This window comes from Pyrgilauda ruficollis, unplaced genomic scaffold (assembly GCF_017590135.1).
Source record: "Pyrgilauda ruficollis isolate IOZ18807 unplaced genomic scaffold, ASM1759013v1 scaffold106, whole genome shotgun sequence".
Lineage (NCBI taxonomy): Eukaryota > Metazoa > Chordata > Aves > Passeriformes > Passeridae > Pyrgilauda > Pyrgilauda ruficollis.
In genome coordinates this window covers 1,184,184-1,211,117 of record NW_024508766.1, presented here as the reverse complement: position 1 = coordinate 1,211,117, position 26,934 = coordinate 1,184,184, and the positions used below count along the sequence as shown (strand labels likewise).

Sequence of the window (26,934 nt, the reverse complement as noted above, 5' to 3'; positions counted from 1 at the left end):
CCTTTGATGTAAATGTAGGAGTAATTTTTTTCTCTTTTCACTGAAGTTATGAGAGACAAGCAGGCAAGAAATACAGATTTCTGATCCTGGGACATTTCACATTAATGCCATCATTTTAATGAGGTTTTTGTATGTTCCCCACTGATAATGCATCACTTCTTCAGTTTCATAGTAGTTGCTGACAGAAAGTAGATACAAGAGACCAATCCTTCTATATATTTTATGTTATGTCTTACAAAGAAGACAAATTATATCAAGGACTTGTTCATTCTCATTTATTTAGGATCTCCGATTCCTTTGTCTCTGCAAGCCAATGGTGCTTACATGCTCATTTATTTAGTTAGCCAAGATCTTTAAGGTCAGCATGATAGAATTATTGGAATTTAAACTTGCTGAAGATCCGTCATATACTGTTCTTGTCCCAGCTTTGTGAATTTCATGCTCTTTGGTCTTTGCAGAGACTACCTTGTCCTTTTGTTCCAAATACCAGCTTATGGTATTTGCTTTTCAGAATAGAGTACTAAACAAACCTGAGTGGTCTTTAGAACACCAAAGAAATTTCAAATGCTAGTAAATTTAGATTGAAACTGGGCATTTTTTTCTGATTGTTGGTATTTTTCTCCCCCATCATTGTTGTATGTAACCTCATGGGGACTTTTTTGGTTGTGTGGGGTTTTGTTTTTGTGTTTGTTTGCATTGTTGTGTTGGGTTTTTTTTTAAATTAAATGACTTTTATGTAATGTATTCTTTAACAACACAAGAAATGAAGATGATGTGAATAGGTCATAATTGTAATTATAGCTCCTGCATTCTTTCACATATATCTCATTAGGTTTCAATTTTGCAAAAGTTTTTTTTCCCTAAAGCAAAGTTCCTAATAATGTTAACTATCTTCTTGCATCATGTTGTCTTCTCTGTGTTACATTGTCTTGCTTATTGAACAAAAATATGCTGCTGTCAGTAAGTTATAAACACAAGTGATACTTGCATTGAAGATGCTTAGAGATACTTGTATTGTTTATACCTGCTTTCTTGTTATCGGCTCAAAGGTCAGTTTGGTTTGATTTTCTATTAACATGACTTAAACCGTGCAGGAATTGTAGTACACTGTGCATCTTTTAATTTAGTAGGTTCTCTGTGAAATTTATCCCTGTGAATATTCAAGATTTTTTTTAAAAGTTTGTTCATAGGTTAAATGTAGGAGGATGATGTAGTTGAAATACGCAGTTAAAGAAATGAATGTGAAAGTAGTTTCAGAGATCTTTGTTCTGAAGTAAAAAATGGCATACAGAAATTTCAATCTGGCTTTTAAATTTTTGTTTCATTAGGTGCTTAAAATATGTTTTAAGAGATTCTCCATAATATTCTGTAATAGTGCAAAATTACATAAAATAAAATAGTAATGTATGACAGTGTATTGACAGTGTCTTTCCCAAAATCCTTCACAAGCATGTATGTTAGCCTATTTGTTAAGGTATGCCAGGAAGCTCCTGGTGATTCCAGTGTCCTCTGGTTCTTGCTTTTACTCGCCCTGATCTCAAGTTTTTGACATACAGGCTACTCCCCAGCTACTTGCAGTGGCATCTTGAAACACCCATAGGTGGGACAGGGAGTGGGGTTGAACAGAAGACAGGGGAGGACTTAGTAAGACAGGATAGACCACAGTGACCAGGCACAGGGCTTAGTCAGAGATGTGCACTGGCTCCTGCTTATATGTAACTGAATCCTTTCTTCTTTCCCCTCTTACTTGGCCTCTGTTTCCAGCATGTTCCTCACCACCCCCTCTTCCCCACCCTTGACACTTTCTTGAAGCTCTCTCTAATGCGTTGGTACAGATCCACAGGTGCTATCAGACATCTGTAACGCCTATGTGCTGTCACTTCTCCCTTATCTGTTACAGAGTCCAGACCGATGCTCTTCAGAGCTATCCCTGTGATTTCTTACTGGCCTATCAATTAATGGCTGAAGAGTTTTGGTCATCATTATCTTCCTTAGTGCATACTTACCATGGTTGTGTCTCTCTGTGGTCTTTTTATGGCTTTCTCTTTGTGCTGAAATGGTTCTTTACCTGATAACAGCAATAAACTGGGTACTCTTAACTTCCTCATGCCCTAATGCTTTCTCTTCAGCCCTCTCACTGAAGGTAGTAATGGTAAGGCAATTCCAGTTAGCTGCTGAAAACAGGAAATTGAGCTAATGAAGGCATTAGACAAAAAATATTGTGGTTTTAGATAAGCACAGTTTGTAAAGTAAATAACAAATGGGTAAAGGTTTAAACTAAATTTTATGATAAAGATGCATTTCAAGCTAAGCAAGGTCAAAGGGTGCCATCAGGCAGTACCTTTGTTAACTTGAATAGTGAAGGCTGTCACTGTATTGAGTTGAAGATATCACAGATTACAACTACTAGAGAATTACCTATTATCTATATCTCAAGATTTCTGCCGGATTTCTATTTTTACTTCTACAAATATGCAACAGGGCATGAACTTCTTTTGAACCTTCTGTTACAGGGTGATAGGCAATCTTAATCTGTACAGTTGTGATGATTATTCATAGAGAAGTTTTATTCCTTAAACAGAATGCAGTTTTAAAAATTATTACTATGTTGTAGTGCTGAGTATGCTTCACTGAAATGTTGAGATTTCTAAAGATAGAAATAAGTTATCCTGCTATTTATTTTGTTTTTGTTGCTGTAAATTGCTCTAAGCACACTATGAGTACTTACAAGTGAAAGTTTTACATACTCTTTCACCACTGCTTTTTTTTTTTTTTTTCCCCAGAATCCTGTTGTGTCCAGTTATAACTGGTCAGAAATAGATGTCCTAATTCTGGCTGGAACTATTGGCCATGTTTTGAGTTTGGGGGCAAGCAGTTTTATAGAAGAGGAACATCAAACCTGGTATTTTCTTATCAACACACTTTGTTTGGTGCTGTGTCAGGAACTTTGTAGAAATAATTTTCTTCTGAAAGAACCTGACCCTCAACATAGCACCAATGTGAAACAAAATTTTGATAGTATCGGGGAATCCTCTGAATGCAAGAATATAGACATTCCAGCAGCATGTAATTCAAAACTGGGCAAGGCCACCTCTTCATCTGAATTCATAAAAGGATCAGATAAGTGGATAAGCTTAGCAACTCCATGGATCATCCTTATTTGCTGTCGGCTGCTTCGATCCTTGAATCAGACAGGTGTTCAGTGGGCTCATCGGCCAGACTTTGGACACTGGTTGACAAGGTGGGTATCTGATTTACTGTCACACTTTCTGCCTTATTTAAAAGTTAATATGTGTTTAATTCGATGAAATATGTATTTTTCTATATGGTCTCTGATCAGAAAGTGCTGCAAACATACAAAGCAGATAAATGATGAAGTGACGCAAGGAATTTTTCATTTCTATTTCATGCAGGAGTAATTCTTCGTGTACTATCAATAGTTTATAATCTTTGCCCTGCACCATGACTTACCTAATTAATGCCAATTATACATGATAGGTTTATCAGAAGCAAAAAGTAAATATTTTCCATGTGTAAGTCAACAGTGTCTGGTAAAATTTTGAAATTAAGGCAGGAAGGTTCTGCATAATTCCAAACTTTATGAAGTCACAGGAGAAGATGCCACACGTAGAATTCTTCCTTGTCTATCGCATGCTTGTAATGTGTGGGTGAAAAGCTGAAGGAATTTATTGAGTGTAATATGATAAACAAGAAAGGGAATTTTTTATAACTGGAAGTACAGCAGAGAAGGGCTTCTGCTTTTTCTAATGCCTTTCAGTATTTTTAAGAACTAAAGTTATTATTCAGTGATACTTGAACTGTCTGATGTACTCATGGTTAGTGGATGGAGATGCAATATTTTTTGACTGTCTAGTCAATGTTTTGCAAACAGCAGATGAAGAGGCTCTGCTGTGTAAGATAAATAGATTTCATGCCAGTATTTTACAACACATGGATCAAATGTAATTCATCATTCATTAGAAATGACATGAGCAAATGGACTAATATGAGACTTGTTATTTATTGGCAGCCTCACAGATAAAATGCTAATTGAAGTGACAGGCATAAGTGCTGAAAGACCTGAGTTATAAGGGAATTTATTGCATTATAGCGGTTGTTCTATACCAGAGTTTTCACCATGCGTTTCTGCTCTTGAGGTGAGGAAATGAGGAAAAAAATGTTTTATTTCCCACATCAAGTCCATATGATAGATAACTCACTCCTTCATTATGAGCTAAGCCAACGTGTGAGTAGGATGAGGTGTGATTTCGAGTGACTATGAGGATTTTTACAATTAATCCTGAGCATTTGCAAAAGATTTATTTGCCCAGTAATGTCCTGAGCCAGATTTTTGTCTTCAGACTGTCAGTCTTTTTCTTTGGAGTGTGCTGGTGCCACAAGGCCATGAAACAAGGACCTGATACTCCTGCAGCTGAAAAATTTTGTTTGTTTCAGATTAATGCTTTAACTCATGTGGTCTGCCAGAGATGTTTATTTACTCTTGGAAATGTTACCAGACTTCTAAAAATTGTGGGTGCATGTATGGACTTAACTTTTGAAGATCCTGTCTTGCTTTTGTGTGCTCCCACCTCTGATTTGTTGGCGCTAAGTATGCCTGGAAAGCAGCTAAACCTTTTGTAGCCTTGGCCTGTGGGGGTCTCAGGGGGATAACACAGATGGAGCGTAGACTGCAGATAGAGCAGGTGTTTTCTAATTTATAACAAAAGTGGGAAATCCTGTATGCCCAGCTCTAACACTAGTCGCCTGTTAGGAACTTCCAAGCAACCCATTCCGGTAAACCCAGTGATTTTTACATCTGTTTTAGTTTACTCTGTTTTTTTTGGGTTTTTTTTTGTTTGGGTTTTTTTTTTTTTTTGGTTGTTGTTGTGGGTTTTTTTGTTTGTTTTTGTTCTGTTTGTTTGTTAGTTGTTGTTGTTGCTGTTGAGGAAGGAGAGGGGAGAAGGGAGAGAGGTTTCTATTTTTGTGTTTGGTTTTTGTCCCTGTGAATTGGAATTCATGTGAAATTGAGTATGTCCATTTCTTTCTCTGTACTGGGTAACCCCTAACTGGTTGAACCCAGGGTGAGAAATAACCTTCCTCTGCCTTCTAGTACGGTTCTACGTATGCAGCTCCACATACTGTTGGTTGCCTTTGCTACAAGGGCATGTTGCATGCTGATTGTTGAGTCAGGGTCCACCCCGGTGTTCGGAGTCACCTCCGAGAAGATGGTCAGCCTCCAGTCTGTCCTGATACATGTAGCTACTCCTTCCAAGGTGCAGGACTTTCCTCTTGCGCTCATTGAACTTCATTAAGATCCCTGGTGGGCAATTTCTCCAGGCTGTCAAGGGGCCTTTGAGTGTCAGCAGACCCACTTACTGTACCAAGCACCCCTCACAGCTGCGTATTGTGGGCAGACTTGGTGAAGGGGCACGCCCCATCACCCAGCTCACTAGTGAAGACATTAAAGAGTATGGGCTCCGGTGGGGGCCAATGTCCAAATCCTAGGCTTGACAGTTAGTGACTGCCCTCCAGGTGGACTTTGTGCTACTAATGGCAACTCTGTGAATGCAGCATTTCAGTACTTTTAAGTCTGCCTGACTGTCCACTTTTCTAGCATGAGATTGCCTATGGGAATGGTATGGGAACTAGTGTTAAAAACCTTGTTAAAGCACAGATAAACAACAATGCCTTCTCTGTGCTCTTCCACTGAGCTTATCTCATCACAAAAACCTGTCACGTTGATAAAGTATTCTCCTTCCTAAAGCCATCACAAGTTCATTATTAATACTGTCTGCCTCCCCCTTCAGTAAGGCTGAAGTACAGCAGCTAGAGATCAAAACAAAACCATCAGAATTTTACAGATTAATTTCTTCCTCTGTTCCCTGTCAAATTATGGCCTCACATTGAGTATATTTGCTTAGATCTTGAAGCAAGTAGAAGAGAAAAGATTCTATGTCTGTAATCTTAGGCTATGACTGATCATTTGGCTAAAATGCTGTATTTTGCCATACAACTTGCTCTCTTTCTCCTCACCTCACTGGCCTGTATTTTACTTCTTCCTGTGTCAGTATGGTGAACTACTATGTCACTGCATAGATGTGTCTGGAAAAATAACTCAAGATGATATGGGAAACTCTTGGCTTTCAGCTGGATCACTTCTCACTCTAATTTACCATCAGTCTTGCCAGACAATTGGGCTGACTTAGTAACAGGAATGTAGGAAGGGAAGTGTATACAAGTCAGCACTGCTGTTGTTGAAATTACTGTAAGAAGAGAACATGGAAGTGTCTGCATCTTTTGAAGTGCTGCAGACAAACAGTTTTTTCTTTCTTCTGTTGTCAAGCATTCCTTACAAAACTCACTTGCCTTTCAAATCTAATTGAGAAAGAAGCAATGATTCCCTGTCTTGTACTTTGGGAGGCTTAAAAAGCTTATGCAACAGTCCAGAGTGTTGTGCCATGGGAGGCTAAGAGGATATGTGATTAGGACTGTCACTGTCACAGTTCTGCCTTCTCCCTTTCATTGGTGCAACTACTTCTGCTGTGTTTAGGGAACAAGTGAAAGAACAGAGCCCTGGCAGCCCTGGCACATGTAGGCTCAGGCTGCTGTCGGGCTACATCCTACTTAAAACAATGGAGCAATTTTCAGCCTAACAGGAGAATATTGTGTATGTATCCTTGGTGACATAAACTTCAGTTGCAATATAGAGTTAAAAGATTAGTAATATTTGAAGTATGGCGATTTTTGGACTTGAAAGATGGGATGTAGTTGAATGTATGACTCTGTTATGGCTCACTGAGAAAGCTTTGGAAAGGTTAGTCAATGATGCAGCTAAATCTTTACACATCCTGTGGTCTATAAAGTGTCTGGGAATTCCTATTTGGCCAGCATGCTTCCATTTTCTTTGGTCATGGGTTTTATCTTTGTTCCTTCTCCTTCACATGATATTAGGGTTGTAGAGGTGTCTGTTTCCCTAGTGATTTGATCAGTATTGAGATGATGTCTTTTCCTTTTAATATGAATTAAAAGTTGGTGATAAACTGAGCTGCATAAAGCGCTTATTCTTCTTCCCAAAAGGCATTGCTAGTCTATAAGGTTGATTGTTATTCTATTTTTAGTATTTGTTTAACTGGCATAGTTATGTCTTAATAGCATGGTTTTTACTAGTAAGAATTAGGAACCTTACTTAGATCATGTGTGCTGTTGTTAGTTTAAGTTTGGGCTACTCAGGCTTTTTCTAGCCAGCCTTCTATTTTGTCTTTAAGATAAACTAATGAAAAAACTTTTCATTCCTCTGTATTCATTTTCTGGACATCTGTGGTCATGCTCAGACTGGGATTTTGCTTAACTAGACAGTGCTTAAGGGGCTCAGCATTTAAAACAGAGAGACTGTTGTCCAGATTTTCCTGTTTGATGTAAGCATCAAAACACAGAAAATCAATCTATCTATAGTGTATTGAATTTGGCTAGTAGGAAAGCATTCAGCAGTGCTGAAATAAGGAAAATGTTCTTTGTTATTTGCAGACAGACTGTGAAACCTGAAAAATACTTTGATGGGACAAAAAGCAAAAGAAAATCAGACAGTAGATGAAATGGAAGAAAACATGCAATCTAAATCTGACTGAAAGTTGAGTTTTCTTTTTGATTGGTTCGTATTCAGTTGGCTTTATTTGACTGTTAATCTTGGTCAGTGCTGATACTTGAAAGGTGTCAGAGCTGCTACATGGCATTGTCAGCTTGAAGAGAAGTGACAAGAAGCATCAGCATGGGAAGATGATAACATTTTATTTAGATAATGTACTTAACCATTCCCAAATGCCCTTCTCCTCAAAGCTAGCACACCTTGTGACTTCTGTGTATTCAACTGTAAAATGAAAGAAACAATTAAAAAATATGTTGTCTACTGAAGTTATTAATCATGAACATTTACAACTTGTTTCACTCTACTTGTATTTGCAGTAATGAGGTGAGGTAAAACAGTGGAAGAAAATGTCTTCAATCTTCATTCTATTAACCAGAAGGATGAGTCTAGACCTAACAAGCAATTACAGTAGGAAAATAGAGCCAAAGTGCTCTTTCTTCCTTCCCTTCTCACCACATTGTCTCTCAGGGAGCTATTGGTTCTTTGCAGTTTTGCAAAAATTTCAGTTTTGTGGTTTGTGCAAAACCCAGGACATGGCAGCTGAGATCAGAGCAGCTTGTTTGTGCTTGTATTTCTGAGCAGACTATCAAAACCATTTAGAACTTTGATAAATGATTGGACTCTGTTAAACAGCTACCATCTCCTTTCAAAATATATGCTAACTACATGTGCTTTTAGCTGCCTAGCTGTAAGAACCTTGGCTGGAAAACCTTGAAACTACAGGTGACTTGTGCTGACCTGACTTTGCTGTCTGTAAATCTTTTCTTTGTTTCTTCAGCAAATGCTATGAAACACGCAGGTAGGGCTTTTCCCAACAGATTTATATGATTCAAAAAAATTCCAAACAGAGATCACAGAAGACTGTTACCAGAAGACCTGGACATGAGATGTATGTTAATCCCTATGCTAGCAGTCAAGAAAGTTAACTCAATGTGTATTGAGTTTTTTAGATAAAGAGACAAAGATGGTGATGAGGGTGTGCTGTTACTTATCCCTGATTTGTCTTGCTCTCATACAATGACTACCCAAGGAGAATATGACCAGAATGCTTAGTGCTTTCTGTAAGTGCTCATTTGAAAGGTTTAGTGGCTACTAAATTAGTTTGTTATATTTTGATCATAAAGAAGGTGGTGCTTGCATTATCTTCACAGATTGCTGCAAGAGTCCACTGCTTCTTCTCTCTCCATGTGTAGAGGAAGAATAACTGGGAGGAGAAACATCATGACTACATTTTCTGTCTCATAATATTCAAGATCTTATGCCTCTCACTTTTCTCCACTGGGTTTCAGAGAACAGTGCATCCCTTGGGAATTGTGTTAAGATGTACGAGCTACTTGACTGGGTCCTGCATGCAGAACTAACAGGACAATTTATCTGCCCTGCAACCTTTCCTTCATGAGTTTTCAAGCACAACACTTGGCACAGTTATTGGTCAAGCTCCTGATAAAGTGTATGCTAGGGAATAGGAAAGTAAACCTGTTTTTGAAGTACAATAATTTTTATTAAATCAGAGATAAAACTGAATCATAAGTGTGATTGAGTTTAATGCGGGTAACAGCCCAGGCGCAGTATTAGTTTCCTGAAGTTAGTAATCTTTTATCATGGGATTTTGAGTTGTGGAAGACAGAAGATGGAGCCCTTAGCTCTCAAAATCTACGTGTTGTTCTTAACTGAAGGCAAATTTAACAAAATTAGTGGTTTTATGTTATTTGGGATACTGGGAATATTTTCAGTAGGCATGGGTTGGCAATTCTTGGACTTCAGCAGGCTTTCTGAAACTACATGTTAAGAGGTGGGTAGGGATCTTTGCCTTACCCCACTACATTTTGCAGGCTGGCTCCTACTAATGAAGATTTAAATATATAACACTGGCAGCATGCTCAGTGGAATGCCCTTGTTTCTGGAACGAGTGTTGCCTATTTAAAATGCAGGGGAACAAACAAACAAGCTGTATCTGTGATCTTCTCTGCCAGTGATGCAAATTTTCTGTCTGTCTCTTGCATGTATTGACAGAATACAAGGTTCTATAGTTGCTTAAGGGAATCATATTGTGCTAATGAGTTTGTGTGTGTGTGTGTTTTAAACTATGTAAGTATATTTTTGGTCATTTTGGGTAGATAATGTGTTCTATAGGTGGTAGGGTAGGTAACGTGTCTAAAATGAAACAAATACATATGTAGTTATTTCAAAAGACAGTTCTAATCCTGTAGTGCAAAAATCTTTTGTGTAGTGCTAGAAAATGAAATACTGTAGTATAAGAAAAACACACTTTTTCAAAAGGTATAAATAACAAAATTCTAGTTTAAAAGCAGTAGACCCTTTTCCATTATGCAATATGCAACTCAATTTTTATATAATTAGCAGAATAACTACCATACGGTGGAACACAATAATTACACTTTTAATATGCATGCTTGAATAGAAAACCTCATTAATAAAACTGCTTTTCTAAAAATACTAAAATATTTTACCGTACCTTTTGGAAAGTTCATAACAGACACCACTGCAGCGATTAATTAGGTGCTGCATTAATTAATACAGTTTGTTTAATACAGTGCTGTAGCTTCTAACTGCAGGCTGCGGTCACAGGGAGTATGTTCTCTGGCCAGCTCACTCCCCGAGACCGTGGGCAGTCACGGCAGAGGCCGTCCCTGGATCTGCACGGAGACCTTCCCGGGTGTTGGTGCGTGCAGGCGCTCGCAGCGCCCTGCCGCAGGCGGCTGTGGCACGGGTGACACCGCAGCAACCCAGTATGAGGCACCAAGGCGAAGGAATAGAGAGGGATTACTTGTCTGAGTTCCAAGAAAGGTTTATTTCCCCAGAGAAGTCAGGGACAAGTGACAATAACTGAGGGCAGGAAGCTGCTTTTAAGGAGGGGAGGGAATAAGGGGAGTGCACAACCTTTTACCAATAGGAAGGAGTACAGGGTAAGGGCTATCCAATAGAGCCAACAAGGGGAGGGAGCAAACCTTGCAATCGGGTCTTGCTTTGAGGAAAGGATGAAGGACAGGGAACTTTCCAGAACAAAAAGGCTGTGCTATGTTTGACAGACAGGGGGATTGACATACACTTCGCGGGAAAATCTTGGGGTAAACAACTCAGGGCTGAACCATCAGGGAAGCCAAATGGGGTACATGGAATGAACCATTACAAACTTTTAACAAGGAATATTTAAAACCTACTACAAAAGAACAAACTGTAACATAACAGACTACCGCAGTAGATAAGGCTTTATCAAATGTGTTTAGCACTAATTACTGTTTTCAAAGTTTGTTGGTTGTTTTTTTTTTTTTCTTCCCCCAGCTCTGAACATAAATCTGAGCTCTCCTTCTTGGCTGCAGTCTCCCTTCTTATGATCTTCTTTCTGGTTCAAAGAAGATGCTCCCTGGTTTCAAAAATTGCTATGGCACTCGGGCTCCTGGGAGTTTACAGTTACCGGGCATCTATTGGAAATGTCGCATTTCCATGGCAACATGGTGGCAAAGATATTTCAAAGTAAGTTCATCAGCAGATAAGTAACTGTTTCCAGCAAGGTGTTGAACACTTTGGCTATCAGGGGATGAGGTGGATAGGATGTTCTAGGTTGGAATTACATTCTTACAAATAGAATTGTAGTTTTTGGGTAACCAGCTCTGAATTTTTGTGGTGTGTGCTTAATTTTAAGCCACATGAAGTGTCTTTTCACTGTGACAGATGAGAAGCCAATCAGATAAGAATTAATATGAGGAAAGTCTAGTAGTTATACTCTATAATTTTTGCTACAAAAATCTCCAAATGCACCATCTCTTGTTTTTAGATGGATTTGCCACACCTAGCAGAGCACAAGCCACGCTCATTTAGCTACTTCTTAGTTTCAAAAGTGCTTAGTAGTTCAGAGAGCTGCTTTTCCATACCTTACTTTTGCACTTGAGTGTTCTATAGCATGGGCTTTCAATAAAGGTAAATTGTGCTTGACCAACTTGACTGCCTTCTGTAATGAAACAAATAAAGGGATGAACAAGGGGAGAGCAGTGGATGTTGTCTACCCTGATTTCAGCACGGATTTCAACACTCTCTCTCACAATACCCTTGTAGAGAAGCTCAAGAAGTGTGGATTGGATGAGTGGACACTTAGGTCTTGGCTGAACGGCACATCTACACAGCCCTCAACAGGCTGGAGAGTTGGGCACAGAACGGGGGTGACCTGCCATAAAATAGCTCTGCAGAGAAGCACCTGGAGATCCTGATGGACAACAAGTTGTCCATGAGCCAGCAGTGTGTCCTGGGGGCCAAGAAGGTCAATGGGATCCTGGGATGCCTTAGGAAGAGCATTGCCAGCAGGTTGAGGGAGGTGATCCTGTCCCTCTGCTGGGCCCTGGTCAGGCACATCTGGAGAGCTGTGTCCAGTTCTGGGCTCCTCAGGACAAGAGAGACATGGGGGTCCTAGAGTGAGTTGAGAGGTGGACTCTGAAAGTGGTTAGGAGACTGGAGCATCTCTTCAATGAGGAAAGGCTGAGGGAGCTGGATCTGTATAGCCTTGCAAAGAGAATGACTGAGAGACAACCTCAGCAATGTCTCTGAAAGAAAGGTGTCAGAATGGATCCAGGCTCTTCTTGGTGGTGCCAAGCAACAGAGCAAGAGACAGTGGGCAGAAACTGATGCACAGGAAGTTCAACTTGAATACGAGGAAAAAGTTCCTTACTGTGAGGGTGACCAGACACTGGAACACATCGCATGGAGATGTCGTGGAGTCTCCCTCACAGGAGATTTTCAAGAACTGTCTAGACACAATACTGTGCAATGTGCTCTAGTTTGTGCAGTGGGCCCTGTTTCAGCCTTGAGCAGGAAGGTTGGATCGGATGACTTGCTGTAGTCCCTTTTAGTCTTAGTTTCTCAGACCTTGCACTTCTAGAATTGAAGGATTGCAGGTCACAGTTTTTAAGCCTACTGATTCTTCTTGTCAGCTTTTTTGGACAACATGTTGTGTTTCCTTCAGAAGCTGGCTTTCACTGGAAATTAAGAGGCAAATGAATTTATAAGTGGTTTGAAGATAGTGTAAGTGCTAATTATACTTACAACTCAAAACATACTTTTTTTGTAATGGAATTGCTTAGTATTCAAAAATACTAACATTGGATTTAACCTGTTTGTCAGAACTGGTTGGTCTTGACCTCTCTTGAAAGGCTCTGAAGTAGGTATTAGTAAGTAACTAATCTTCCTGGTATATTTACTTATTAACTTTTTTTCAATTTTATTTTCTCTTTAGGGGGATTACTGAAGCTCGTTTTGTTTATGTCTTTGTTCTTGGCATAGTCTTCACTGGCACTAAAGATTTACTAAAGTCACAGGTTATTTCTGCAGACTCCAGCATGAAGAGCACAGGATTATGGGAAGTATATAGTGGATTGGTTCTACTAGCAGCTCTTCTATTTAGACCTCACAATTTACCAGTCTTGGTGTTTTGTCTGCTGATTCAGACAATGATGACAAAATATATTTGGAGACCTTTGAAATTTGATGCAGCACAGATTACTATCATGCACTACTGGTTTGGCCAAGCTTTCTTCTATTTTCAGGTAAGCTGAATACTCTCTCTGCTGCAGAGGTGGGAGATGGAATAGTTTTTCAAAGAAATATTGTCCATTGTAAATAAAATGCTAACTAAATATTACAGTGGAAGAGTTTACTGAGTTCTCAGAAGGATTTAGTTTCTAAATGCTTTAATATTGTTTAATTTTCAGCACCAGGGAAAGATGCATACCTTGGTGTCCTGTCCTCATTGTAGATTTCCAAAAGTGTTACAATGATCAGAGACCTATACCAGGATGATTTTGGTCTGTTAATGGGCCTCATAAGTATTTTTCAGGTGATAATTACTTTAAAAATGTTATCTGAGTTGATTAAAACCAGTAAAAGACAGGTGGCTTTTGTCACTGGTTATTGAGAATTACAACAGGTCTATATACTGTTTAAGAATGAGAGAAGGTGCTGTGGCATGTAATATCTCTTATGAGAACCAGAACTAATTTTCTTTGTTATTATATCAAATGATACCTTCTTTCCTGAGGAGGATTTCTTACTTCAATAATCTAGTTTCTGCATTGCAAATAAGGTTGCAATTCCACAAAAACTTTGCTTTGCCCTGAAGCTGGAGAGGCTCTTTCTGCTTCTATTGTTGATGGAACCTTAGCATAGCAGGCTGTCTAAAGAGAGCATTTATTAACCTGGGAATCAGGTTTAAGAGGTGGGGTTTGCAGAATTTCAATGTGGGACCTCCACTGACTACCTCTGAGCCATGGCTGGGGATGTTGAAACTCTGGTCAAGCTTAGGGTACTGTAACTGCAGAGGGCTGGCTTGATTGAGAGTGGTATGTGTCCAGATAGGGAACTGCTGATGCAGGTAAGATCATCATGATTCATCTTTTTGTACCTACTTTTCCTGTTCAGAGGGGATAGCATGTGTTGCTTGAGTGGCTTTTGCATGTTTTGAATGTTACTATTCAGGCAGTCAGCTTTGATTACACCCTTCTGAGAGCACCCCTTAGTGCAGCTGGCAAAATGCTGAAGACAGAGCCGTCTCTGTACTGAGGTACCAAACAAAAACAGCTACCAAAAACTTAATGGTGGGGAGGCTGGCACAAAAATCCTAGTGGAAATGAGACTGAAAGAGAATGGTTCAGGTTTTTTCATAAAGCAGCTAATGGTTCATAAATGTTTTCAGTGATGTTGAATTCTTGATACACTTGGCTGAGAATTTCACAGGACCATGAAATTACAGGAGAGTTGAAGCTGGAAGATGTCTCTGGAGATCATTTAGTCCAACCTAACCCTGACATGAATCAGCAGGTCAAACAGACCAGGTTGGTCTGAACGGTGTCCATTCTCTATTTCAAATACCCAGAAGGGTGAGGACTGTGCAAGCTCCCTGGGTAGTTGATCCAGGGCTTGACCACTCTAGCTAGTAAAAAAAGGCTTTTTATTAGATTAAAAAGGATTTTAATTAGAACTTCTTGTATTTCTGTTTCTGCATATTGCTTTTCATCCCTTTGCTAGTCACTGTTGGGTGACTGAGAAAGTCACAGTCTGGCTACATTTTCTGTACTTCCTCTCATCAGGTATTTATGCACATTGTTATGATCCCTGCTGAGCTTTCTCCTCTTGAGAGTAAAAAGACAAGAGTTGCTTGTATGACATGTGCTTTGTTCCTGCCGTCGTCATCTGTGATGCTTCAGTGGACTTTTTCTGGCACACCCATGGCTTTTCCATGGTGGCAAGCCTAGAACTGCACTGAATGTGGGTCTCACCACTGCTTATTAGACAGAATGGAGATCTCCCTTATATAGCTGGGGAGGCCCTTAATGGAGTCCGGGATGCTGTTGGTCTTTACACAAAAAGGACAATGGCTGGCTGATCTCTTCCAAACTGCTTTCCATATGGTTAGTTCCCAGTGTCACCAAAGGCATGCTTTTATTCCTCCCCAGGTGCTAGATTTGACATTTCCCTTTGCTGAATTTCTTGTCATTCATTCCTTCAGCCTGTTGAGGTGCCTCTGATGGCACCTCTGATGGCAGCTGACCCACGTGCGGTATCTGCCACTCTCCCAGTTGTGTATTGTGTGCAGACTTCCTGAGAGAACTCTCTGCCCACTGGCCAGGTCATTGGTAAAGATGTTAAACAGTATCAGCCCCAGTGTCAATCCTTGTGGCTGATCACTAGTGATTGGCCTCCAGACGGACTTCAAGCTGCTGATGGCAGCCCTGTGAACTCATCATTTGAGCGGTTTCCAGTCCATATGAGTGTCCAGCTTCCTAGCCTGGACTGCATCCGTTTGCCTGGGGAGATGCTTAAAAGTGCTTGTGAGGTGAATGTGCCTTAGATAAATGTAGCCCATGTATCTTCAACCAGTATAGCATGATGGAAAAGAAAACAAAAGCTTCTTAAAGTAATAGTTTTGTTTTGGAAGTATAATATGGCAGATTAAATGCAGTGTCTTTTCTGATCTGAATGATGCCAAAAATTTTGGACTAACTTTTCTGGAAGAATTTACATCAACTTTGAAGCAGTTGTAAACATATTCCAGAAATATGTTTACATATTTCAAGAGCTTGATACATCTTTCCATTTTACTGTGCTGTGTCAAAGGGTTTTTCCTACACCAATAAAAACATATTTATGCAAGACCTATAGAAGATAACAGGATCTAGTAACATCTGTTTCAGCTTTCTAGTGGTCTTAAAATGGTGTTATGGGGAAGGCTGCTCTTTTTCATGATGAATGTTTTGCAATTTCAACTTGCAGTTGAGGAATTTTTTCATTTTCAGAAGACTGGAAGTGATTTCCATTTTACGTGACTGCAAATTGTGTTATTGCACATCCTGAAGTTTCAGAGCATCTGCCTAGGCCCTATCACTCTGCTGGCAATTTTGACATTTCTTCTAGAAGTGTTTCCTTTGGAAATAATAACTTCCAGTATGATACAGATTTCAGCAAACTTCAGGATATTTGAAAAATTAGGTCTGACAAGGGAATTTCTTCCACACAGACATGTTGCTGAGTCACAGCATCCAAACCTCATAAATGAGAAATTCTCCACTGCTCTGTTATGAGCCAGATTTCTGGATGGGTCTTTGTGCATCTCCCGTCACTGTAAGATCTGGAAAATTATCTGATCTGGGTGATAGTTACTTACCAAATCTTTTGCTAGAAGCACAGCAAAGCTTTTTCCCCCATGTTGTTTCTCATGCTGCTTTGTATGAAATAGAACAGGCCCAGATAAGAAGCTGCCTTTTTGTGTCCCATCACACATTCCAAAGCTCTAGCTTTGAAAAGATTATTTTGAATTAGCAATGGCTTAGCAAAAGTTTTGGGGAATTCTTAAGTTGTTTTAGCACAGTACCATTTAAAAAGTATCGATTTCAGAAGAACATGCTAACAGTCTTCTAAAATTTTTTTGTGTGTCTGTCCACAAAAAACTAAGGTGTGTGCTTATTCACAATTCCCAAGACTGATTAAAATTACAAATGAATTATAATAGAACAGGAAGGATTTCCTCTATTGTCTCTATTTCTCTTTCTGTTTTTCTGTTTTCAGAACATCTTAGAAACGTTTCAGAAATAGAGAAATTAATTATTCTAGTGAAAAAAGAGCTTTTAAGGGTCAAGTCAGATGGAATTTTCTTTCCCAACCCCCCCACCCCCTTAGAGGAAAAGTTTTTGGTTCTCTTTTAGAAATGTTGTAAGTACATTCATATTAGATGCCTTTTTGGGGTGGAGATTAAGAGTTTATCTTAAACAATCTTTAAATGTTGGCTTGTTCTTTTTTTCTCTGATGAAAAAACTGTTCTGAAGGTATGGAAAGAAACAATTCATGCAAGGGTAAAAGGAACTTTTTTTTTTTTAATTTCATTTCAGAATTGAAAAGCAATTATCTGATATGCAGAATGTTAGCATAGAAAAGTAGAATGGTTGAGCTGGTAGTTCATAAATTACAGAGGTTACAAAGGTGCTTCAAAATCTACTTAATGCTCTCTCTTCAATTTGTAAATTTCTTTCAGTTTATTCTGAGAATAGTTTTTCCAGTCTGGGTCCATATTTCCAAGGATGAAAGGAACTTCCTCCAGAAATGATGTGTAATTTCATGCCTCTTTTATGTTGTTTTCCTCAGTGTGGCATTCTGATCTGAATTATCTGGGAAAATCAAAAAGCTGGCAACATACAAAACTGAATTCTTCGTTATTGGTGTTTTTAAAAAAATATATTTAAATATCTTCTTCCTGTTCCTTTGAGTTCTATCTAGAGTATGAATGACTTGTTGCAGAGGGAAAAGTGCTCAATTTGTGCATCTTAAAATCAGGATTGAAATTTTCTTTAGTTTATTAATGACACATAATTAACTGGCAACTCTATGTTGATAATTGACTGCCATCTATAGTCACTGGACTATAGATGCAGGATCCATACCAGATATACAACAGGTGAGCTTTTACCAATATTTATGCTATTTTGTGTACCTGATTTGGAAAAAAAATCTACCCTGCACTGGGACACCAGTCTCCCAAACATATGGAGGTAACCTCTACCTGTTTACTCACACCTCCTTTGACAAATGCAGGCACTCAAGCTTTCTTCATGTATCTCGAGAGTACCATAGGCAAATGACTCAGGTGAAGCTAGAGATGATTCAGCATGGTTTGTAGATTTTCCAGCTCTTCCTTAAGTGAGTGATGGAGGGTGGAGGTCTGGATGCACCCATACTGGTTTAGTATTTAGTAACAGATTCTACTTGTTTGAATAAGCCATTTGATCTTTTTCCTTTACCTTGTGGGAAAACCAGGAAGGTCTTTGCTTGATGACAACTTTCAGATCCCCACCTTATTCTGTGCCTTCCCATGAAGTGACAATGTTCTTACTGAGTACAGTTCAGGTGTCCCAGGTTTGGCAACTACCTGTCCTGTTCATGACCATCAGTGCTGAGTTCATACATTTTGACTGACTTAGGACAGGGTTGTCTTTTAGACAGAGCATGTGTGGTTTGCTCTGAGACACTGAATAAACATTAAGGAAGTATAGCTGGGCTGTTTCTGCTGGAGCAGTCCATCAAATTCTCCCCTTCAGTATTGACCTCTGTTTAGCTTGCTCTAGGTAACAGATGGTCATTTGTTTACTGCCTCAGGAGCAAGCAATACCTGTGCTAGAATTCTAGGGGAGGGATGTGAAGGAAGCACAACTGTATTATTAGGTATGATATGTACTGTTGGCGTAGATTTTTTTTTTTCTTTACTTTGTTTCTCCAAGTTTTGTGGTCACTAGAGCTTCAGTATTAAACTTACTGAGTTCAGACTGATGCTAAGGTTTTAATTTCCAGAGAGACATAAAGATCTAATGTAGCATACAAAAAAATGGCAGGCTTATTGTTGAAATACAAGAACTGAATACCACTGAAATTCACTGGTGATGTAGATCACATTGGATGCTAAATTTAAACTGTGCTGGCTAAATGAGGCAGGAGAAGAGAAAAATAAATGAAATATGGAATGCTTCCATCTGGAAATAGGAGAGAGGTTTGGAGAACTACTTTTTGCACATATCCTGGTGTGATTATGAAGTAAATGAGAATTGCCCGTGTTGCTGAGTCTTTATTAAGTCTTGGTAGACAATATGGTACATAATGACTAAAGGAGTAACTGTCTTGCTGAGTGTGGATTGTGAATGATGGTCTTTTGAATATGATAGTAAAAATAGCCTTGTTCAGGGTAGCATATTTAATGAATGAGGCACTGTTCTTTCAAAAAAGTATTGTAGAGTCCTTCAGGACTTCATGGAAGTAGATCTGCAAAAATCCCAAGTGTACACAATAAGCAAAGCTGACAGGAACAGCTACTACTTTTTATTAATCATTTGCTATAGCTGATGAACATGGGGATAAAAATGAAGTGTTTGGGTGTGGAAGCAAACTTTTTGATTTTGTGTGTAAGTAGAAAAAAAAAGAAGGATGGGTTATGTCTTGGTTTCAAAAGACAGGTGTCTGCTAAGGAAGGCAGGAGCCTCCCCTGAGGTGGAAAAATGTAAACCCCCCCTCTCTGAATTGTTAAAAATTTGAAATTAAGGGGCTCTCAGGCAAAAATATGGGAGCAGGATTGAAAACACCTTGATCTTACACTTGGTTTTGCATTCTGCATTTTGTCTGTGAGTGCATCTCCTGTCTCAGAGTTTAGTTAGCAGATTTCAGGGACATGTCCTTGATGGAGAGAGGAGCTGATGGGAGAAAAGCAGAAGGGAAGGCCTGGCTCTTCTTTCCATTCTGGTTCTGCTTTAATCTGATGCTTTACTGCCTGTGTTGTATGCCAGCTGTGTAAGCAGGTATGTGTGTGCCTGTCTTAAACTTTCTTGATCCTGCCCTGGACCTAACCTGATGGTTGGGCTTTCTGGCCTAATCTTGGACTTGCCTTGTCATTACAGACTTGCAGTCCCTGGGCTGCATCCAGCCCTGATCATTATCTCTGGATCCAGCCCTGACCTGGACATGGCACTGAAGAGTCCTGTCTTACTGCTCTCACCTGCCTTGTTTTCACACTCGTTTCCCAGCTTACCTTCCTTTGCAGAACCAAAGGAAGTCCTTTTCTGCTTTCTGGCAGTTTAGATCTAAAAGGCAAATTTGTTAAACAGTTGTAAATTAAACGGGAAGGCTATGTGTGATGTCATTTTTCCAGCATTTTAGCGAGAATAGTAAGTGCAAATAGTGAATAATAAGCAGAGGAAAAGGTTGTTCACACAGGTTGTGCAGTCTTCATGCTTGGAGGTTTTTAGAGATTGTCTGGATAAAGTGCTGTGTTATTAATGTGGAGCTGGGTAAACCCAATTTGTTTTCTAGTCTTGTTTTAGTAATTAAAGGCCTTTGCTTGATTTATCACTTTGTGTGAAAAGATGAAGTGAAGCAAAGTTTAAAATACTCCAGTAATGTCAAAAATAAATGAAATTAATACATTTAGTCAGAATACTACTTATTTGTCAGGATATTATTGCAAGCTTGAGAGTCTCTTGATGAATTTTACAATGAGCTTGAATAATTGATTGGTTTTTCCTAAGCCCTGAGTTGTCCACGTCTCATAACTCAGCAGCCATTTCCCAAAAGTTTGTTGTATCTTTATCATTACTATTTGTCCTTAAAATGCAGTAAGAGTAGAAATAAATTACTTGTTTTTTTTTTTCTCTTGAATAAACTAGCTCATAAAAAAACTTATTTTGCTGTAAATATTGCTAAAATATTTTAATTTCCTTGTGTGAATGCTCATAAATGAACAAAAATTCCATGTATTTATTTATTAGTCTTGTGGAGTTTTGTTGCCATGCTTAGAGCAGTATATCTGCTTAGAGCAGTATATCTGCAGAATGGGAGAAAAAAATACAGTTTCAGTTTCTGGTGGTTTTTGTCACTGGAGGAAACCAGAATAGGTTTGTATATTTAGAATTATATATATCTAATTCAACTTTCCTTTAAGTAAAGAGATGGACTGAGTGACTATTTAAAGTGATTTTAACTTTTTCTTGTTATGATTTCAAAGCATTGTATAATGAGGATAACTTACATTGGAAAGGACTTCAACAAGCTCACAGTTCAGTCCCATTTTCAGAACAGTGTCAGCTGTGAGGTCAAACGAGATGGCTTAGGGTCTTGAAACCTCCAAGGTCTCTCTAGAGACAGCAGAACCTTTCTGACCAACCTTTTCTGAAATACTGGAGTGATATGTTAAAATAAAAGGAGGTATTCTGAATTGTCAGTTTTTTATTGTGTGGAGCATTAGAATTTACAGCTATGAAAATTTAGTGTAATTACATGAATTGGTCTTGGAGAGAGATATTTAACTTGAAGAAAAACTGCTTCTTACTACTCACCAGGGCTTTTCCAGTAGAACAGTGACAGTAGTATCCATGGGGCTCGGCAGATTCACGGTAGGAGTAAGATGTTTGGACACTTTACAGGGTGATTGGAGTTGTGTGTGTCCTTGTTCTACAGCTGTGTCACTTTAAACAAAGTCAAAGACAGATGGAGTGAGCCCTGTGGTGAAGGGACTCAGGGAGCTGAGGAGGAGAACCAGTTCCTTCCTCCTGGTTTCTTACTTGCCTTGACTACCTTCCATAGGGAAGTACATCTTTTTGCCTGCACCAGTTCTGCAGGACCAGTGACATGCACTGCAGTGCAGCATTTATTCTTGCTTCTTCTCACATATAGTGGCATGGGGAGTTGCCCCAAGATGCTAAAGATCAACCATGTGCATGGATTAAACAGTGTAAAGAGACCTTTTAGCTCCTCATGACACGAGAAGGAAGGATCACCTGATGTCTCAGCTTTTCTACTCTGTATGCATCATGCAGAGGAGAAGGACAATGAAAAATAAGTAGATGTGGTGGGCAAAAGACCTACTGCTGTGGACAGGAACTGGAGGAAAAGAGAGCAGGTTCCCTCCATACCTGTCCCTGTCAAACTCTCGCTTATTGAGAAGCAGTGCCCTGCTCAGCGCTCAAAGTGCTACACTTACCCTTCTGCTCTTGCCATGACCTCAGTCTGTACTGGTTAAACCTGAGAAGTAGTCTTATTTTACAGCTTTCTTTTCCAGTCTCATATTACAGGTTCTAGGGCACAGACGTGGGGGTTTTTTTGTTTTTTTTTTTTTTTAGCTGCTTGTCCTTAGTTGTCCTGTGCTTTGCTCCTGGCATAGCTGGACATTGCACTAAATGCGTAACAATAATTGTTTATGCTGGTGCAGTGATTTACTACAGTGGTGCATGATGAAAGTCAAAATGAGGAAGACTAACAGTCCTAAGTGAAGATTTTTCTACTGTATGATATCTTGGTAAACTCCATACCATACAGCCCTCTTTCAGCTTCAGGCTTCTCGTATATTCTGGGGATATCTTCATGGTGAGATTGATTGGGATGGTGACTACTCATAATGAGTTCTGAATAGTTCCATCAACACAGATGCCTTTTTTCTCTTAGGTTTTAGAGCTATCTCAGGAATAGGGTTTTTTTGCTGATGCCTCGTTAGTTATGTACCTAAAAGAGCTGCCTATCTTTTATGCTTCGCTGTGTGCTCTGGGCTTTGTGACAGAAGTGTATATTTGATAATAGCACTTCCTTGCTGGGTTAACTTGCAGTTCAAGAGGACTGCAGTCACTAAGGTGACCCGAGGTCAGGTTTGAGGGAAATGGGGAGCTACCACTCCTCATATGCTCTGCTGGGATTGAGTCTAAGGATATTGGTGGTGACAGTCCTTACATTAGTATTGTTCTCGGATTCTGTAGGTGGAAAAAGAGGGTTTGATGGCTGTTAGAAGATCAGTGCTGTAGAAACTGATCAGTTTCTCAAGGTACAGCAAAAATATCTGAGAGCTTTCTCACTAGTCTGAGGAAACCTATCTGTGACCTGTTAATTTAAGAAATATTCTGCCTTAATCATAGGGTGTCTTTGTTACTTTAGGTATTTAGATTTTCAATGGAAAACACTTCCTTCAGTTTTACATTGTTTCTTGTTATTTAGTGATTCTGGCCACTGGGAAAGAAAACTAGGTAAAACATACCAGACTTTGACAGCTCTTGATACTTTAATTGCTGTATGTTCCTTCTGTGTTTCTCTTGGTAGGTTTAAATGCCTTTTATTGATGATTCAGGCTATCTAGACTGACTTCTGGTCTATTTCAATGCAATCTTATGTGGTGCAGGGACTTGAGAAGGAGAAACCTCTCTAAATTTGCCTGTCTTAATCTGTTTACATGCAGGAACTTGTGCCGTGAGGCAGGCAGGTGGGCGATGTAATGTTCCATTACAGCTCTAAATTAGAGTCCTGCTGTCTCTAAGGGCAAGAAATATTTATTCTTGGTGTAATTTTAGGCAGCAGACCTAAAATCTTGTGTTCTAACCTTGGGTGACAAAAAAGATGCATCTTTTTCATTAATGTATCTGAAATCAGCAAGTGGAGCTGTTTATTTTAAATTCTTTTTTTTTTTTTTAATGTAACTTATTAAACAATAGACATGTTAATTTGCAGAAGAAATAAGACTCGCAAAGTTGCGTGCTGTTTATGCCTTTGTTAATCTGTAAATTTTAATTAAAAACACTTGTTTGGCAAGCTGTGTTATTGAAATTCAGATGTAGAGAATATGGCTGTACTGTAAAGCAATTTAAAGAGTAAGTCCTTAATGGGTGCAATAATTAATATTATTCTAATGTATTTAAAATATATTTTTGTAGGTATTTGGATATTTACTATTTTATCCCTATTTCAGGGAAATTCAAATGGCATTGCTACTGTGGACATTTCAGCAGGTTTTGTGGGACTAGACAGCTATGTGGAGATACCAGCTATCTTCCTCACAGCATTTGCAACATATGCGGGACCTTTCCTTTGGGCCATCCATCTGCTGTGCTACTTGAGTTCTGAAGTTAGCAGGTAATAATTTTTGAACTGAAGTAATGCTCCTCTATGCACTGCAGTTATAAACACCATCCATGAAGCATATATATTTTCAAAGAAATATATATGTTCACATTATGTTTTTTCCTGAAAGTTAGTTTTGTATTAAAAAAATGCATGTTACTTTTTTCAGTTTAAGTTCACCTAACTCTTCCAGTTCCATTTTGTCTGCAGAAGCTTTGCTTTGGGAATACATGTATGTTTTACTAATTTTGTTTCTTAATGAGTTCTCAGTTTGCTGTTCTAAATTACTTAAATTTTTTTTTTCTTTTTATGATAGCATGTTCTGCCTAAAAACATTTTTCTTGAAATCTTTTGAGGCCTGAGAAGGGCTTTTTAAAGTATAAGAATAGGATTCAAACTTAACTTGTACTTCTTTGGGTATATTGTGTAGTGGATGAGTTAAAGTAAAATGAATTATTGCATTGGAATTGGAATTTTAAGAAGACAATTGTAAAATGCTAATGTAATTTAGGAGTGTGCATATAAAATCAGATTGGACTCTCTGAAATTGCTTTTACTCATCATTCAGGTTATTTAAACTGAGTGATACAATATGTTTAAATAGGGGAGTTATTGTATCATATCAATGTACAAATGCCAAAATTTCATTAATTTTAACAGATTTGACATTTGACAGTGACAAAATTCTTACAATCTCGGAGTCTTTTCTCTGTTATCTACTTTTTTTTTTAGTGATTGTAAAAATATTGCAGTAGGCTCAGTAGGTGGGATTTTAGACAGTATTTAGTTTATCACAACTTTTTGCCTTACTTGTCAACATCTGTAAACCTCTGACTCCCTTCATCTACATAGTGTCATCTGGTTTCACCCTGTCAGTGATTTTTGTTTTCTTGCTTCTCTCTTCTCTCTTTCCTTCTTTCTCCTTCTCTCTTCTTGCTCCTTTTGCTTTGGGCTATGCCTACACTGTGCTTGTATTGACTTATTAAAGGTGTAAGGAGATGGGATCGTCAGCTGACCAAGCTGCACAGACCAGTGGAGATTTTTGAGCCAGGAGGGACCTGTTCTAGCAGACTAAATTTGTGCCCAGTCACTGTGTCCATTTTTCTGGATTAACAGGCTTCTTAAAAGGTATTCAGAGTGATTAACCTTTTTTCACTGATTTGCCTGTCTGCTACGTGGCTCTCTAAAGACGTCTAGCAGTCTCTTCTTGGTTGCTGTGGATTTATGCAGACCAGTGCTGGGTCGCTTTACTGATCTACTCATGCACTTAGTGTAAATTGAGACTCACTGTAGAACCTTACCTCTTAGTCTGAGGCCAGCTACCCTGAAGTTGTCTTTGGTCTTCAGTAGATTGATATGGTCTGAGTACAGGTGTTTGAATATAATACTTCTGAAAGCCAGGCTTTTCTCTGTTCATTCACACTGTTCATTTTTTTGCTTCAGCAGGAGTATATGTGGAGTACACTAATTATTGATGTCTTGATTTGTGTAACCTTAGAAAGCCCTTTCCTGAATTTTCCTTACTACCTGCTGACTTGACACCAAACTGAGTTTTAACGCTGTTTCTAATGCTCCCCAGTTTAGCTTTAGTTACCGCTTTGCTCAGTCAGTATGTTTTTACAGTATCCAAACTCTTCAAGTGTTCTCCATTCTTTCACTCTATTTTACAAAATACTGAACTTGTACATATAAGAAGTGTTGCCATTTGTCTTGTGGTAAATATGTTACCCATGAATCTGGGTATTGCTTGCATTCTTTCAATGTCCTGTTTTTCCCAATTCCTTTATACCTCTGCTGTGATTTGTTTAAAATAGCTCTGTGCTGGTTTAAGAATTCACATCTGTGTTTCTGCCATGTTGAATTTTTTTTTTTTTTGTGGTCCAAGTATCCATTCTTTGTCATTATACTGGCGCTTTTTGTTTGAGCTTGGAGGATTCCAAGCAGAGTAGAGAGCACTGCCTTGGTGGCATTGTCTGGGGAAGGAGGAGAAAAAAATGAGCTCTTGTAATTTAAAGAACTGCAGCTTTATTGTTGTTTAAAACCTAGACTGCAGACTGTGATGAACACTAACACACATTGAAGGGAAAATGATAACACACAGCATGTTTTTGGAAAGCTCTTCTAACAAAATAACGAAAAACTTTTGGCGCCAAAATCTTTTGAGTGTCTGTACTTGTTTGGTATTGCTTCGAATAATGTGCCTCTACAGTAGTGTTGCTTGTTGTTCTGGTGTTTTCCTGGTTGAATTTTTGCAGATTAAATCTCAGCTAGTAGTGTTGCCAGGTACAGAGCTGGCTTAACCTGCTCTCAAATGGGTAGCTACGGCCTGTAACACCCACATCACTTATGTAAGTAGATTCCATCAAACAGCTTCTGTCTGTAGCCATTCTAAGGTTCATTTCAGTCAACTGGTAAGGCTGTTTCTTCAATGAAACAGTCCATAAATATGGACTGGAATCTAGCTGCTGGGACTTGCTTAAATTGTTATGTTAATCTGCCTAGAACTTGGTCTGTATGCTTTTTATTTTTTATTCTTGTGCTTTGCCACTGCTGTCCAAATGACTCTTATTACTTGCTTGTTGCTCCTTGGAACCAAAGCTGAAACTACAGAAGGCAGGGGGTCGGCTACTTAATATGTTTTCTTAAGCGTATGGGAGACTGAACTTAAGTGCTAGATGATTTAGGATGTTCTTTATAAAAGCTTCTTATTAACTGCTTTATAGCAATATGCCTTGGTTAGTGGAATTCAAACCCCTGCTTTTTGATTGTGGTTCTGAGAGCAAGATTAAGATGTGCCCAGAACCACTCAGGAGTGTCATTCTTTGCAGAGCCTTGCATTCTGCAGCCTGTTTAACAGCTGTTGCATCTGAGGAGGTTGGCCTGGATTGGAAAGCCTGATAAAAAAGGCTTTGTAAATTTCAGCCACTCTAGCAGAGTCCATGTAATTTACAGCTGCATCAGTTGGGTTGGCTTACCAGAGCTTCTTGCATTGGGCATCATTGCCTAGGTGCAAGTACACATACATACCCTTCCCTCTTTTGGCCCTTTGCATTTATGAAGCCACAGAATACTTGAGTCTGGAGTCCAACCCTCCTGTCAAAAGGAGGGTCAGCCAGAGCAAGCAGAGATACTCCAGGGTCTTCTTGAACAACCTGTTCCAGCATATGGCCGCACTTGGAGTTAAACGGTTGTTCTCTGGTGTTTAAGGGCAGTTTGTTGTATATCATTCATCCTTTCACTGAGCACCAGTGAGACGAGTCTGAGTACACCTTCTGCCCATGAGACATTTAGGAACATTGGTGAGAACCCTGCCAAACTTTCTCTGCTCAAGGTTAAACGTCCCGGCTTTCTCAGCCTCTCACTTTGTCAAATATGTCTCC

General features: G+C 39.0%; 1 protein-coding gene across 5 annotated transcripts in view; it reads left to right on the top strand.

Annotated features, from left to right (window-relative positions):
- The window catches only part of PIGG (phosphatidylinositol glycan anchor biosynthesis class G), a 73,250-nt gene that overhangs the window by 27,818 nt on the left and 18,498 nt on the right, over positions 1-26,934 (top strand). For 4 of the 5 annotated variants that reach the window (XM_041471098.1, XM_041471089.1, XM_041471116.1 and 1 more), the window contains 4 exons: positions 2,784-3,241; positions 10,946-11,137; positions 12,888-13,197; positions 23,403-23,566. In XM_041471098.1, the coding sequence (XP_041327032.1) occupies positions 2,784-3,241; positions 10,946-11,137; positions 12,888-13,197; positions 23,403-23,566 (1,124 nt within the window). Of the gene's footprint in view, positions 1-2,783; positions 3,242-7,524; positions 8,027-10,945; positions 11,138-12,887; positions 13,198-23,402; positions 23,567-26,934 lie in introns of those variants that run through there. The other variant, XM_041471106.1, reaches the window with a different exon arrangement.